Genomic DNA, 16682 nt, shown 5'->3' on the forward strand with positions numbered 1-16682 from the left:
AATCATGGGTCACTATTCCCTTCTCATTTTCAAAGCACTTGAGTTGAAAAGCGACTTGAGCAAAAGGTTTCCATTGCTGATTTATTGTCCGAGGAAAGAGGTGATTCGCCTGGCACGTCAGTGGAACACATTCAGAAGGATGTCCCTGGGTTTTGTTCGCTTCATTTATTTCCCCAAATGTTACATGCAAAATGTTTGGATATTCACTCAATATGGTAGGAAGGGAAAACAACAACAACATTGCCTGTTGTCTGAGGGCAATGGAAGGGCTGTTTAGATTCAAAGCTCTCTTCTGAGCGGGTCTCCCAACAAGGCAAGGCTTCATGCTTTGTTCTAGGATTCTGTTTACAGAATCACTTTGTGATCAAACACTAATTTGTGAAGAAGCTTGTGTGGCAAGGAAGCAGAGCTTTTTATGAGTTGGAAGAATTTACATTAGACTGTGGAGAGCTGTTTTGGGTCAGTTAAATCTCAGGCTATGTTCCTTACTATCCCTCCTACCCTTTCATTGTCCTTTTTTCTTTTAATGAAAATAATTTGAGCCCCAGATTTTTATGCCCTTGATGGGGGACATTCCCCCATTTTCAACCCCTCACGGTGACTGGCACCATTCCTAATTCCACCCCCATCCCCAGAAGACAGTTCTGTTTGGTCACCGGGAGAGAAAAAGTTTCCTGTGGTATTAGGTCCACTAGGCATTGAATCCTTCAAAGCATATTCTGTGCTTAAGGCCACGTTTAGAAGATCTAACACTGACTGCTAGTGACGGTCAGTCGTTTCTGTGGTAAGTAACGTGAGCGCCATCTCTCTCCTCCCACCCTAGGCTTCAGGTGATAAACTAGATGTAAAACCAGCTAACAAGTGGCTGGTAGAGTGAATTTGTTCCCTAACCCGTCCTGTGAATAGCAATGCTAACAAGTGTCTTGTGTTTTTTTTTTCTTTTTTTTCTTTCCTTTTTTTTTTTTTTTAAATCAATGTGCTTTTTCCTATGTGAATAATTATATGTCTAGAAACAGCCATGGAGTGATTTTGCTGTTCTGAATGGGGGAAAGATTAATAGTGACATTTGGAAGGCAAGTATATTGTCAGATCCTAGATCATTTAATATTTTGTCCTTTCTGCATGGCTGTGGCTGTATCTTTTTCTTCTTCATGAATGTCATCCATTCTGCAGGGACGCAGTGATGGGGCTTCTTGCTAGGGTTGCCCAGCTCACACACATGTTGCCTTTTTTTTTTTTTTTTTTTGATGTGTCCCGTTGTGAATGACTTCAGGCTGACTGCCCCAGGTCCCCTGTTGTCTTGTAAGAACTGGGGCTTGCACCGAGCCAACACCCAGCAGCCCTTGCATGCCCCTTTCCTGCCTAAGCTCACCTAATGCTCTCTGCCTCATGCTGGGAGGACTTTTCTCCCCTTTGATATTTGAGGCCGCGTCAGGGGCCCTCCCCCTTTCTCCATTAACAGGGATCTGTTTTCCCCTAGGATTTGCATGCGGCCACAGTTAACCCGGACCCCAGTTTAAAAGAGTTTGAAGGAGCAACACTGCGCTATGCATCTTTGAAACTCAGGTAGGGCATGGGAAGGACCTGCCATAATGTGTGACCTCATGCAGCTAGAGTTTGCAGTAGAATTCTAAGTCCAATTTTCTTTTTTTCTTTCTAGAAATGCTCCACATGCTGATGATGACGATTCTTGCAGCATCAATAGTGACCCAGAAGCCAAGGTTTGTAAGAAATGTGCTTTCAGCAGCCAGGTTATGTTCTTGCATTAAAGTAATGACTTTGGAAATGGCTCAGTTTTTATAAACTGTCAACCCAGGGCCACTGACTAAGGAATTATTCCTCGATCCTCTCTCTTCCCTGATCTCTCCAACACTTGAGATAGATCCCTAGGCCAAATTAGCTTTGGGAGGATTTCCATAATCATCAAGACAGTGCCCGTATGTCACTAGTCAGTTCTTTGCACAACGTAATAAGTTAGAATTATTGTTCCAGTGAGTGGTCTTCGGAAGCCTTGCAGAGCACTGGCAGGGGCCATCGACAGGTGGTACAAGGCTCCTCACGCCCACCTCTTCCAGAACAGCCTCACCCTTCACCATCTCTCTCGTAAACACAGGCCTGGTTTATGTTGGAAAACGAGGGTGCACTTTTGCTTCTGGACTTCCGGCGGGGGGCCAGCAAGGCCAGCACGGGCACGTGGCGTCATCGCACAGGGTCCCGGGCCTGGGCTTTCGTGCGGTGTGGTCGCCATCTTGAAATTTTTAATAATCTTATCTTTGCATTTGTGTTTTTGTAAGTGACGTCCAAAGGGACGATGCAGCAGGGAGTTGGAGCCTTGGTTTAGGAACAGTCCTGCTACCTCCCTGCCTTCCTGAGAGGTTCTCGACTGCCTGTGCCCCTCCTCCTCAGCACCTCAGGTCTTGCCACACATCCTCTCCCTGCCCCCATCCAACAACCACTACTGTCTTCCATCCCAGTAGGGGCCTCCCTGGGAGCAAGGGGACAGTTGGCTTTGGGCACACGTGTTCGTGTGGCATCTCGAGAAGGGGCAAAGTAGTGGCCTACCCAGCCCAGGCTGACGGCACAGTGGTGTGTTCAGGGGGTAGTTCAGTGCGGGCGAGGCCCTGCCCACTCACCATCCGGGTACCTGGTATGTTCTCGCACAGATGATGCGGTACCCTTGAGGGTCACCTCTCTGCTGCGCTTCAGGGTAAGGGAGATGGATCCACGGGAAAGGGGGATTCCTGACTCAGTTTCCCCATTCCTGGCCAGTGCATGGGCACATCAGTCCTGCAGCTCGCAGGATGGGGAACCCAGAAGGTGTTGATCTGTGGGGGTGGGCAGGGCTCCTGGGCATTTATGAGGGTCTGCACTTACCCTGCAGGTATCCTTTGCCCAAGAGAGCATGACTTTAAATACCAAGGGAAACACCATAATGAGTGAAGAGAGAGAATGCGGAAGAAAGGCAACTGTTTCGTTTCAGCACTTTTTATGGCATTCCCCCCCCCCTTCTTGAACAGGGCCTCTGCATTTTCATTCTGCATATTACATTTCCATTTGCAAATTATGTAGCTGGTCCTCGATATTTTTTTCTTACTCCCAAAGCAGACCTGTGTGTGTGAATAAAACAGCCAATAAGCTCCCTTAGTAGTAACGAAGGTGGGGAAACACCACGCAAGTTTCAAAACCTTGACTCCTTGACTAGAAACTGCCATACCGCCATCAGTGCTGTGCAAATCAGGGCTCGCAGGAGAAACCCCCGCCGCTCCTCGCTCCTCCTTCGCTCGGCTCCGGCTCCGTGCTCAGCACAGCGTCGTATGATGAAGGCCACTCCTGAGCCAGGGGCGTTCTGAACAGGTCCTTGCTAACATGCTGGCCCTTAAAAATAAATTTTATGGCAGGGAGCGTATGCAGTAAAACAGGAAGGCAGGCTGGGAATCATTTGCTTTGCACCCAGGTGTTTTACAAGCGTTATCAGTGGAGGCTGGAGGTGGAGAGGGGTAAGGGCTGGGGAATGATGGCCGGGTAAAATTGACGAGAGTGGGTGGGGAGGGTGAGGCGGGAGGGGAGATGAAATTGGTACCAGACACAGGAGGCCTGGTTGAAATATGACCCAAGTTGTGCTTTCGGTTTTTACCTCCCAGTGGTCCTGTTCACTGAATTCTTTATCTGCCCCTTGCTAGTGCCCACGTGTCTGTTCCCATACCTATTATGAATTTGTTCGTGTTAATAAGGAGGTTCCGTGTTGCCATAAGTTACTGAAGCTGGACTGGGTTCTAAACAGAAAAGTACATGTAGCAGATTATTTATTTTATTTCCTATTTTGTTTTATATAAAGTCTTGGAAAACTTACAAGAACAAATGTGTTTTCTTTAAAGGCACAGAAAATCTAAAGGTATAATCAGTGCATCTTTCTGTACTGGGATTATAGACAGGAGTCAGAAGATCAGATCAGCGGGACGCCTAGGTGGCTCAGTCCGTTAACTGTCAGCCTTTGGCTCCGGTCACGGTCCCAGGGTCCTGGGATCGAGCCCCACATCANGTCCCAGAGTCCTGGGATCGAGCCCCACATCATGCTCAGTGGGGAGCCTGCTTCTCCCTCTGCCTCGGACTCCTGCTGTTTGTGCTGTCCCCACCCTCTGAATAATAAATAAATAAAATTTTTTTAAAATGTTAAAAAGAAAAGGCAGACTAGGGAGAAGAAAAAAACGTGGCTTTTTAGATCATAGGACTCTGCGCAGTTGGAAATTGACCCACAGGTTCATTTTTGTGCCTNGTTGTCCCCACCCTCTGAATAATAAATAAATAAAAATTTTTAAAAATGTTAAAAAGAAAAGATCAGACTAGGGAGAAGAAAAAACGTGGCTTTTTAGATCATAGGACTCTGCGCAGTTGGAAATTGACCCACAGGTTCATTTTTGTGCCTCTTGGTGATTATTTACATCGAGGATTCTTAGGGTGAATCTCACAAATCTCTAGGACAACTCAGAATCCTGAAAACATGTTGGCAAACTACACGTGCTTCTCACCAACCCCGCCTGCCCTGGATCCGAAGGTCCCCAGGCTGTAGAAAGTCACTGTCATTGTTGAAGATGCCCAGCACAGTGGGAGGGCAGAGGGTTTGAGAACCCTGCTTTATGTGAATCACACTGTGCATGAGGCAGAAACCTCCCAGTCCTGATGGTGTGTAACCATTTTTCTAGTGCTTCTTTATAAAGTCACTGTAATAACAAGTATTTATTGTTAACTGTTTGTCAGGCGTTGTCCTTAAGACTTTATTTCTGCTGGCTCTCGTCCTCACAAAAATTCAGTGGCCTAAGTATCATTATCTCTATGTTACAGATGGAGAAACTGAGTCATAGAAGGTTAAACAGCTAGTAAGTAAATAGCGTCAGGATCTGAATCCAGGCCATGTAGCTACAGAGCCCAGGCTCATGAGACTTTGAGAGAAGAAAATTCCCTACATGTGGCAAATTTGAAAGTTGCTAAGAGAATAGATGTTTAAAGTCCTTATCACAAGAAAAAAAATTTTTGTAACTATTGTATGGTGATGGATGTTAACTAGACTTATTTTGGTGATCATTTTGCAATATATGCGAATATTGAATCATGGTGTTGTACACCTGAAACTAAGGTTACATGTCAGTTACACCTCAATTTAAAAAAAAAAAGAAAAGAAAATTCTCACAGAGCTTTATTTAGGGGCAACCACCAAATGATGTGTCCCCAATAATATTCCATCTATACGTAGATAGATGGAAATCTGGGTTTTGTCAATTGGTATTTCATAGCATTACTCATTGGAAGCAAAGGACAAACACCCAACCAAAACTTATTTCAAGTAAATTGATGGAAGATTACGACAGTGTGGCCTTGCTTGCTGGTCTGACCCGAGGCAGTGATGAACTGGACTCTAGAAGTGGAAGGGATGGGCTGCAGGATTGTTTAAATCCTCCCTTAGTAGTACGATTTCTACAAGGCTTATGGTCAAGGTTGGGCCTAGAACAGGAGGAAGCCAAGGGGGCTGGAGTGGAGACCGGCTGCATTGCTGATGATGGGCACATCTACACACTTTCATTCACCAGGGACACAGCGGGATTGACGTTCCTTTGAGGATGTGGAGGAGTCTGGCTGTGCTTCTCTGGATGGATGCATGGTCACACTACCTCCAATGGAAATGGGCATGGGAAGCCTTGCAGGGAAGGCCAAGCTGTTCTCTCAGAATTACAACGATTTTAAAATCCTAAATGGAATTATTATTTACCAATTTTGAAAAGCCAATGAATTTAGAACTGACTATACTGAAGTCACTTTGGAGGGGTCCCCCCATAACACACATGTACCTTCTGTCCTCTGCCACCTGCCCCCTTCCTGCCTGTTCTATGTCACCGAGGGCACCTAAGAAGGGAGGAGTGGCAAGGACCTAGATTTTCTAGATGTTCAAGTTCTTTTGTGGAAAAAAGTTATTTCTTTAGATAACCCTTTACATTCCTTCAGTCTGCCAAAAACTAGAAAACTGAGTGCCCCCCAAATAAGCAGAAAGTATCCTTTCTTTAGGAAAAAAAATTGATTTCATGTCCCATGGAATTATAAATTTAGCCCCTAAGGACTGATTACTAAAAGGTTATTATAGAAAATGTCTTCCTTTCTAAGGTAAACTTACATGCTAAAAAAATTAAAATCATTTTCAGGCTATCAGGATGTGGGTGTTTCGAACCCTCTCCAGCCACTGCAGGTCTGGGCACCTTGACAGTCAGTTGTTCAGTAAAACCTCAAAATAGCAATGGCAACGTAAAATGACCACACACCCCCCCACACACCCGCACGCAGGCACCTCCTTAACCCCCTCCCCAAAGAGCAAAGTATTTTTAAAACTCTGAAAATGTTTTTTGAGCATACCTGCTTTTTTGTACAGTAAATTTGTTTGTAGTTGGTAGTGATGGGTGTATGTGTATAATTCCGAGTTCTTCATTTTTTTTTAATTTAAAAATGATTCTAAATTTACAGAAGTGTCACAGGGACTGCATTCCCATATACCTACTTCACTAGCTTTCCCTAATAACCTCTTCATAATCATAGTACAATGATCAAAATTAATAAATGACTATTAATACCATATTTTTAATCATAGACCTTCTTCAGTTTTTCTTTTTCTTTTTTTTCTTCTGCTAATGTCCTTTTTTGGTCCCAGGACCCAGTCTAGGATACTATATGTCATGAGCTGAGCTCTTTAAAAATTATTTCAGGGGCGCCTGGGTGGCTCAGTAGGTTGAGCTTCCGACTCTAGGTTTCGGCTCAGGTCATGATCTCAGGGTCATGGGATGGAGCCCCACGTCAGGCTCCACGCTCAAGAGGGGTCTATTTGTTCCTCTCCCTGTTCCGCTGCTCCTCCCCCCATTTGCACTCATGCTCTCTCTCACTCTTAAATAACTAATAAATAAATAAATTCTTTAAAAAATTTATTTCATCTATTCATTTGCACAGTTCTCAGATTTGTCGTTCTTAACTCCATTGATACAATACTGCATTTAATTACTAGCACCGTAATCCGTCTAGGCACCCGGTGGCCATAGGAGCAACGTCTTGCCCTGCAGAGCACAGCTACAACTTCATAAAACTGGGTGATGGTTTTCCTTCTAACTCACTGCTTTGGTATAGGTTGCTCAAACTGGTACTACCGGGTCAGAGGCTATGGGTTTATGGCTTTGTGACCTATGGCAAAATTGCTTTACAGAAAGGATACAGCAGCATAGAATTCTACCAGTGATATCCTAGAATCCATCTGTTTGTTCACCGTCCACTTCACTCTCGGCTTTGTCATTTGAATGTATTCAGCCTAGTTTCCTTGCACCTGAGCGACTATGTCCTCCTTTAAAATGTCTCCTTCTTAAATTATCGAGACAGGACGCTGCTTTATGAAACTCTCTGTTTCTGTCCATTCTTGGCTGTTTCTTCCTCGATGCATATTTTTCTATGAAAGTTTTAGATACAGTTTCTATTTAGGAATAATTTTAAATATACGGAAAATTGCAGAGGCAGTACGGAGAGTTCTTCACCCAGCTTCCCTTAGTGTCCTGTCTTCCATAACCATAGTACGTCTGTCAAACCTGAGAAATTAACAGTAGCACAAAATGATTAATAAACACTTTATTCTGATGTTATTGGTTTTTCTTCCAGTGTCCTTTTTCTGTTCCAAGTCTAATTCAGGGTACCATGTTGTTTCATTTCTATGTATTTTAAATTCAAAATTTTATTCATTATTGTAATCTCAAATATTTTTCTCTATTCATTTTTCTCTTTGTCTCTTTTATGTTACTTTTCCATGTGAAAGTGTGTTTTTTAAGATTTTTTTGAGAGAGAGCAAGCAGGGGGAGGGGCAGAGAGAGAAGCAGACTCCCCACCAAGCAGGGAGCCCCATGTGGGACTTTTCCCTGGACTCCAGGACCATGACCTGAGCCAAAGGCAGCCGCTTTACCAACTGAGCCACCCAGGCATCCTTTAAAATTCCCGTATACACGAACGTTTGGTAGATAATTAATTGCCTCTTATGCTTCATTTGTCAAGAAGGCAACTCCTTGCCCTGTTTGGGCCGCCAGGTAGCTTGCATTTCTAAATTCCCATTAATTTGCTGTCTGACCCTTGGTCATCCTACCGTAACACCATAAAATCCAAACTTAGCCCCATAAAACTGTCCTTTTCTAATGGCATGTAGCACATTGCTGGCCAAACTCTTGATGATAATGATCAACACTAAATTAAATGTTATAGTTAAATTGTAGAAAACTTAATGCTGTGAAAAATGTGTGCTAGTTTCTTAGAGTTCTTTCTCATCCTTTGTGTCACTCTGCCTGGACTTTGTAAAGGAGGGGTTCTGCCACCTTGTGGACAATATCAAAAATTACATCTTTAAAGAAATTGGCAAAGACCACCTTTCCTTTGGAATCATTGAATTGCTTATAGCTGGAAGTGACCCTGGAGATGATCCAAAGGGCCTCCTTTACAGGCGAAAAACGGTCCCAGAAAAGTGGAGTGAATAACTTTCCTAGGGTCACACAATTAGCTCATGGAGGAGATGGCACTCAAAGTTGGGGGTCTCCTGGGCCTTGGACCACTCCATTTTAGTGTATAACAAATCATTTCCAGGATATTTATGGAGAGGTTTTTAGAACTGCCTGTAGGACTCTGTCCTCTGAAATCCATAATAAAGGACCTGCGTATGGAAGATGATTTTATACCAAGCACTTAATTCTCCACCTTTCAGCTTCCTCATCTGTGAAATGAATGTGTGGTCATCTCAGAAGTCACTCTGGTTCTGAAAAATGTTAAGATGCCAGATGAAATGTAGCAGTCCTGACCTATGGCATTTGGAGATGGAATAGTGCAGTCTGATTGCTCTTCAAAGCTGGGGAAGGGAAGAAAGCGTGCCTGGCTCTGTAGTGCTCTCCAGGGCTGGAGACAGGCTGCTGGCGCCCCTTTTCCAAACACACGCTCGGCCTATGTTCGGCACACAGGAACTCAGGGGCAGTTTTCCTGCAAACATGAGGCATCATGTTTATTTCCCCAGATTATAGAGAAGAGACTGATGTTTCGAACAGGTTACATAATTTATTACACAGCTAGTGACTGGTGGAAGTGGGACTTGAACCCAGATGCTTTTGACTCGAAAGCCTAAGAAAGTGTCAGGCCCACCCACTCCCAATTATTGGTTCCCTAAGCTGAAAGGGTAAAGCTGAGGCTCCCCAGTGTTTTGGGTGGAGGTAGCAGAGATGCCAGAGGTGAGTATGGGCAAGAGAACTGCAGGGTCATCGCTTGAGGACAGACCCCTCCCCCCTTTCTTTTCACCATCATCCAGACTCATGTGGTACAGACCTTTGCAGTGCTTTCAGACTTCCCTGCTTGTGTTGGCAAATTCAGGTTCCGGTGTTGTGGGGTGAGACAAGGGGCTGTATCTCTGTTAGGCTCCCAGATGCTGCTGCTGGTCTACCCACAACACTTCGAGTAGTAACACTAAAAAGACATAGCCTTTCTGCACAGTGCTTGCCCGCTCTGTGATGGCCCATTTGCAACCAGTTCTAAGCTGCTTGGGGATTTTTTAACCAGGCATTAGATTTTGTGTAAGCTCTGCTTGTCTGCTTCCTCTTTTGTTACAACCTGCCCCAGAAAGGGGGGAAGAAGAGGTGATGGAGATGATGCAAATCAGTCTGATCGTGGGTTTGGTGAAGGAATTTAAGTGGATGATGAGTGAACATGAAATTCTGATATTCGTCTGTGAGCTTTATTTATCTGTGCCCTCCCTTGGTTCCTATTAGCATAGACTTTCATGAAGTAATTATATTAGTGGCTACTGACCAGATTAGCACAAATAGATAAACAGGAAGGGGTAGGGAGTATCTACGCATTCAGATTTATTTCTGGTCTGCGTAGCAAATTCATTATCATTACTTAGCATTAGTATGGGATTCTATGTCTGTGTATAGCTCTTATAATTGACTTTTACTCATGTGGCACAGGTTTTTCTTTCCGGTATGGAAAGGTTGGAGTTGATTTCTGTTGTTGACACCTTAATTGCATCAAACACATTTATTGAGTGCACAATGCTAACGGAGAAGCTGTATGATTAATGGTTAAGGACATTCTGGGATTTTGGACCCAGACTGATTGGGTTTAAAGCCAGACTCTACTGTTGACTCGCTGGGTGACCTGGGGCAAGCTGCTTAGCCTCTCTGTACCTCAGTTTCCTCTTTTGTAGAGTGGGGATAAGAATACCCACCTCACACGAAGGGCGTAAACAATTGGGTTGATATATTATAAACATACGATGTATGTCAAGTGCCTGGAACCATCCCTGGCATGTGTAAGCATTCTTTATGCATTAGCCATCTTTACTACTATTTTTACACAAAGAGGAATAGATACGTTCCCTGCTTCAAGGGGCAGACAACAAACAGGCAAATTCGATGCATTGTTCTCAGTGCTAACCTATTGTGTCATGAATGGAGACTGTGCCTGGGGCATCTACCCTGGCCGACAGTAAAGGGCGGCTCACGTGGTTTTCCAGAAGGAGAGGATGCCTAAATTGATGCTAAGCCTAAGGGTACTTGCGTTGCCACAGGACTGAGTGATTCTTCCCCATTCGGTAAATGTAAATGCAGAAGATTTGAAAATAATTTTATATGTACATTTGTGTTCATTTCAGCAAATGCTCTTGGGAACAGATCTATTACTCTGAAGTTCATCATCAGGGAGCCCGAGTGGCTCAGTTGGTGAAGCATCGGACTCTTGATTTCGGTTCAGATCATGGTCTCGGGATTGTGAGAGTGAGCCTCACGTTGGGCTCCGTGCCAGGTGTGGAGTCTGCTTAGGATTCTCGCTCCCTCCCCCTCACTCCCATTCCCACTTGCTTGGGGGGCACATACACACTATCTCGCTCAAAAAAAAAAAAAAAAGTTCATCGTATTTGTCCAGTGCTACAGATAACATTTTCCTGTTATCTATCCCTGCCTACTTATGTAACAAACCATGCCAAAACTTGGGAGCGTAACCACCATTTGTTTTGCTCGTGATTTTGTGGAATTTGGGAAAGATTCGGTAGTGCAGTTCCTTTCTGATCCACATGGAGGCAGCTGGGCCTGGAGGCTCCGCTCCCAAGATGGCTTCTCCTCGCAGGCCGGGCAGCTCGGTGCTCCTAAGCTTGTCTCGCTCTTCACCTGGTACCTCATCCTTTCACGGCTTCTCCACATGGCTTGGGTTTCTCACAGTCGTAGTGTCTGGGTAGGCGGGTGTCTGGCTTCTAAGAAGCAGGCGGCTAAGGGCACCAGGTGAGACAAGGCTAGTCCCCGAACTGACCCCACATTGCCACCACAGTCTGTTGATCAGGGCAGTCCTGGCCCAGACTGAAGGTGGAGACATGGACTCTGCCTCTTGACGGAGGGTGGCAAGGTCACACTGCAAGGGTACAGAGGATGGGAGGCTTTGTCGCAGCCGTCTTTGGAACATACAAGCTGCGGTAAATGTCATTCCCACATTTCAGTCGTTCAACAAAAAATGTCTTTAGTGAAGGGCATTATCAACACAGTTGAATCAAGAAACCAAGGCACAGAGCCAATGATGAACATATCAAGTCTTGGCAGAATGAGATTCATCCTCTCGTATATGGCTTTTAGGTTGACATTCACAAAGGGAAAATACAGACTATCTCATTCAAGCCTAAGGAGGAATGGGAGGAGCATAGAGAGGCAGCGTGATCTGCCCAAGAGTGCGTGGCTTGTCTGGGAAGAACGGAACTCAAAGCCGGTCTTCCTGACCCTCGTTCAGCACGGTTTTCCACTGAGCAGAGCTGACACTCATTCTCGGACATTGAGCCATCGATCGACCTTGGATGTTCATTTTTTCTCCTAGCCCGGAGGACAGCTTTTGTGTTTCTAAAACTGTTTTCCTCCCTTTATTTGCCAACACGGCCAAACACAATGCTGTGTTTCTGGCAGAACCTCGGCTTCCTTTCCCTTATTAACTTCTGGTCACTACAGTTACATGAATGAGCAGTCGAGGAATTGGCAGCCATGTGAGCCCCCAAGTTTTGAAGGGCGCTGTGGAAATGAGATGCATTGTTATCCATCGTTGGCAGCCGCGCCTTGTGGCAGATGCCCGGAGAGGCTAATTAAGGAAAGGCAGGCTTCCTCTTCCCCTGAAGGAAGGTGGCAGGAGACAGGTGAGGTGAAAGGGCAGCAGCCGGCGGAGAGGAGCCGCCTGAGAATGCTGGGGCAGCAGGTGTGTGAACCTGGCCCTGCGGGATCCTGGCAGAGGACTGGGGCCGTGGCTAGTCACAGAACGGAGCAGCCTCGGGCAGAAGCAGCAGCAGGGCATTCATCCAGCAGAGCTGGGTCCTCCAGGAAGGGCAGCTGGTCAAGATGGGGGTCCTGATGCTGGCGTGTCAAGGCTTCCTGGAACATTGCCAACAGAGAGATATCAGACCTTGTTCCCTTAGAGCCGTCGACTGAGAATTAATACCAGCACCAGCCCTGAGGTAGTAATGCAAACATTACTCATTTATTTGCAGTTAATAAAATTTATAGAGAACTGCTGGCTCCTCCTATAGGACTGTCAAAGTTATTCAGATGCTGGGTCATTTTAGCTGAGCCTTACCTTGCCCTCACTCCCAGGACTCATCAAAGTGTGAAGACACAAAGATCAGATATCAGAGTGTGAGTTCTTCCTCCATTCCTGGCTCTGCTACTTATCAGGAAAGCGTATTTTCAGTCTCTGATACCGAGAGTGACAGCTCTCAACCGTTGTCTGTGGTGGACTCATCCATTCATTTATTCAACAGCTGTTACGTGCCAGCTGGGATGAGGTCCATCAGACTGGGGAGGGGAGCAAAAGAAAACAATACAGCAGAGAAAATGGTGGTCTTGTGTAAGAATGACAGTGACAGTGTTACTGGAAGAGAGAATTTGCAATGTCCATGGGATTTCAGTTGCTTCATGTTGAAGGCAACGTTTGAGATCAGTTCACAAAGCAATAACACATGAATAATTTTAATTGACAATTTAAGCATCAGTAAGTGAATGGATTAGATAAAGAATATGCAGTGTACATATGTCTGTATACGTGATACACACGCATGCACACGCACACTGGAGTATTATTCAGCCATGAGAAAGAAGGAAATCCTGCCATTTGCGACAACATGGATGGACCTTGAGGGCATCATGCTAAATGAGATAGGTCACACAGAGAAAGACAAATACTATATGATATCACTTACATGTGGAATCTAAAAAAGCCAAGCTCATAGAAACAGAGTGGTTACCAGGAGCTCAGGGGTGGAGGAAATGGGGAGATGTTGGTCAAAGGGTACAAACTTTCAGCTGTAAGATAGAAGTTCTGGGAATCTAATGCACAAAATGGTGGTCATAGTCAACAATATTGTATTATAAACTCCCAAGTTGCTAAGAGACTAGATCTTAATTGTTCCCATCACACGCGCACACACACACCCACAGATAATCATGTGTGATACCGTTATTAATTAATGTTACAATAGTATTCATATTACAATATATAAATGTATCAAACCAACACATTTGTATAGACTAAACCTACACAATGTTATATGTCAATTGTATCTTTAAAAATAATTAGTTTAAAAGATAATTTCCATTGACCTTGAGACCCTGGGACTAAAAATAACTTCATTAAGACTATGGTTAAGCTATTGAACCAACATGATCTCTAGCCAAATGATGCTTTAGTTCACCTTCCGTTGGCACAAGCAGAGAGGTGTCCCTTTGGATTCTATTATAGTCTCTCATTCTTTTAGCAGATTTGCTGCTTAGAAAGGAGCAGACAGGTTCCGACCTGGGGCCCACTTTTCTGCTCCAGCTGCATTACAATGGTCAGTCTGAGCAGCAGTGACCCCCATCGCTAGCAAAGCTGAGAAGTTGGCCCATGTAAATGACACATGGAACCTAGAGCCAAGAATACATGATTTCTCAAAAAGCCCTTCCCGTGATAGCCGTGATTTTTTAGAGCTGTGAGTTCAGACGAGGTCTGTAGCAACCTAGAGCTCATTTATAGACGGGGCTCAGTTTTTTCCATCTACACTAGTGCTGTAGACCGGTGTTACTCCTTACTCTGTAAGGAACATAAAATGCCACATGAAGTTCATCTCCCTTACCTCAGATATTCTTATACATCTTCGCCATATTTTAGTTGAGATCCAGAAATGACGACATGAATGGACATCTGGCATCGGCTGTCATCATTTGGGAACGGTAGAGTGTGGGTGGGGAAGGAAGCTCACGTCACTCTGATGCCATCCACGTGCTGAGCACCCTGTTGGGTGTGTGACCTGCTGCGGTCATCTGACTCTGTACACAACCCCGCACGGAAGGCAATACTATTATTCCATTTTACAGATGAGGAAATTGAGATTTACAGAATCTAAGTCACTTTCCTAAAATCACAAATCTATTATGTAGACAAACTAAAATTTGAACCTGAGTGAGACAGACTCTCAAGCCCATGTTCTTTCTGATAATCAGATAATCATGACAATAGGTGACGTCCATTGCGCATTTCGTATTTGCGAGGCACAAATACACCAAGGGTTTGGGGACGTTCTCACCTGCTCGGTGTTCTGTCTTTGGGGCACATCTCTGTAACCGCGGTGACAGACACCCACCTAGTGCTACCGCTGTCTGTTCTCTCACAAGCCCTGTGAAGTGTGTTCTTGTGTTTCTTCTATTTTTAGTTGGCGCGGAGGGATAGACTCTTAGGTGACTGGCCCACAGTTCCACAGCTGGTGAACAGCAGAGCTGTGATTTGCACCCCGGCAGCCCGGCTTCCCGGCCCGAGCTTTTCATCTTTAGACTCTTGTCTGTCATGTCGGTGGGCCTTCCAGTGGCCTCGCGAGCATGTCTAGTTGGTTGCTCTCATTTCCTGTGTGATTGTTGTGGGAATTCTTTACCACTGGCTCAGGTTTACCTGAAGATGTGTGACTGTTTCAAAGGTTGAGAGGAAATATACAATACGTTTTGTGCGCATGTTTTGGTTTTGGTTTCGGTTGCTTGCTTTGTAGTGGTGATCCCAGGCACTTGACTCCCACTGAAGGACAAAAGAGGAGGATCCAGCCACTGTCTCTGTCCCTCCTGCAGGGCCATGCTCCAAGTGAACAGAGTATGAAGTAGGAGCTGGGATACCTGGGTTCTAGCTGTAGTTCTGCAGGTGATGAGCTGTGTGACTTTGAAGGAGTCACTTAACCTCTCTGGACGTTGCTTGTCTCATCTGTAGGATAGGAGATGCTAAGGCATATGCTGGGAACCTCACAGTGTTACTGTGAGGACCAGAGAAGATGTCACAGAAATGTCTAAAGAAATGCTATAGAAGATGTTATAGAAACGCTTGGATGGCTCAGTCGGTGAAGTGTCCGATTTGTGATTTCGGCTTAGGTCATGATCTCAAGGTCATGAGATCGAGCCCTGAGTTGAGCCTGGGTTAGGCTCCGAGCTCAGCAGGGAATCTGCTTGACAATTCTCTCTCTCTCCTTCTCCCTCTGCTCCTCGCCCTGTGTGCACGTGCTCGCTGTCTCTAAAATAAATCTTCAAAAAAAAAGAAAAAAAGAAGAAGAAATGCTTTGATAACCTGCAGCTCTAGCTAAACATAATGTATAATTTTGGTCTTCCAACAATTTCTTCACAAAATTGCGCTGTAGTGGGGTTCACGTGGTCCCCTCGGCCATGGCGAGTTAGGGGTTTTTGCTGCTGTGTGGACGAAGTCTCAGGCATGCTCACTGGAAAGCACCTGCCCTCTCTCTAAACCCTGAGCTTGGGAATCATTGTAGCAAATGGAGCTTTAGAACGTGTCCTAGCTTAACAAAAGCAACAGAAATTTGTTTTCCAGGCCTTAGGAAAAAATTAAAATGGGAAATGTCTGGTAACACAATGGTTGTTAATGGAAATGCAGCTTCTGTATGTGAAGAGTTTCCATCTAATTTCCAGGAAGGAGACATTGATGATATGTATAATTTCGTCTATGAGTGGGATTGTTGGTTGCCTCATTTTATTGACAAGACAAGCCTTGAAACAATTTTTTGATTGGTTTCATTTCCTGTGTGTGTGTGTGTGTTGTGATTTTTCACTTACGTAGAATAAATCATTCTTCCCTTTTCCTTTATGTTAGAGCAGTTATGGTAAGCATTTATCAATTCAGAATTCCTCGCTGCTTCAGCCAGAGTCCAGTCAAACAAGCCTTCCTTTCCTAGTGCCCCTGGTTTAAGCCCAGGCTGGGCTTAGCCTCCAGAGCCCTCGTTGAAAAGATTGGGGCTTTAGCCACCAGGGGCTTTATGCCAGCTTAAAAAAAGAAAAAACAAAACAAAAAACCATCAGAGTTCTATGTAAATATTAATTGACCTCAAAGTTGCCCCTGTGTTGCAGGGAACTGTGGGTGGTTTGCTTGCTCCTTGGCCCAGCTGGTGCTCCCCTCCCCCCCAGCCTTTGCAGGGGGCTCAGGGACTTACAAGGATCGCCAAAGAATGAAGGACAGCAGCATTATCTGGCCTGCTGCCTTGAGCAGTGTTAAAGCACTCTTACCGTCGCAGAGATAATGTCGCACCTGTAAAACATTTTCCCAAAAATCTTTTCTTTTTCTTTTTTTTTTTTTTTTTTTTTTTTTTTTTTTTTTAAATT

General features: G+C 44.8%; 1 protein-coding gene across 13 annotated transcripts in view; it reads left to right on the forward strand.

The window, feature by feature from the left end:
• The window catches only part of APBB2 (amyloid beta precursor protein binding family B member 2), a 318990-nt gene that overhangs the window by 187422 nt on the left and 114886 nt on the right, over positions 1–16682 (forward strand). For 9 of the 13 annotated variants that reach the window (XM_034671900.1, XM_034671902.1, XM_034671904.1 and 6 more), the window contains 3 exons: positions 1011–1073; positions 1481–1566; positions 1661–1721. In XM_034671900.1, coding sequence (XP_034527791.1) covers positions 1011–1073; positions 1481–1566; positions 1661–1721 — 210 coding nt within the window. The remainder of the gene's footprint in view (positions 1–1010; positions 1074–1480; positions 1567–1660; positions 1722–16682) is intronic. The other 4 variants (XM_034671908.1, XM_034671907.1, XM_034671905.1 and 1 more) reach the window with 1 other exon arrangement.

This window comes from Ailuropoda melanoleuca, chromosome 11, assembly GCF_002007445.2.
Source record: "Ailuropoda melanoleuca isolate Jingjing chromosome 11, ASM200744v2, whole genome shotgun sequence".
NCBI lineage: Eukaryota > Metazoa > Chordata > Mammalia > Carnivora > Ursidae > Ailuropoda > Ailuropoda melanoleuca.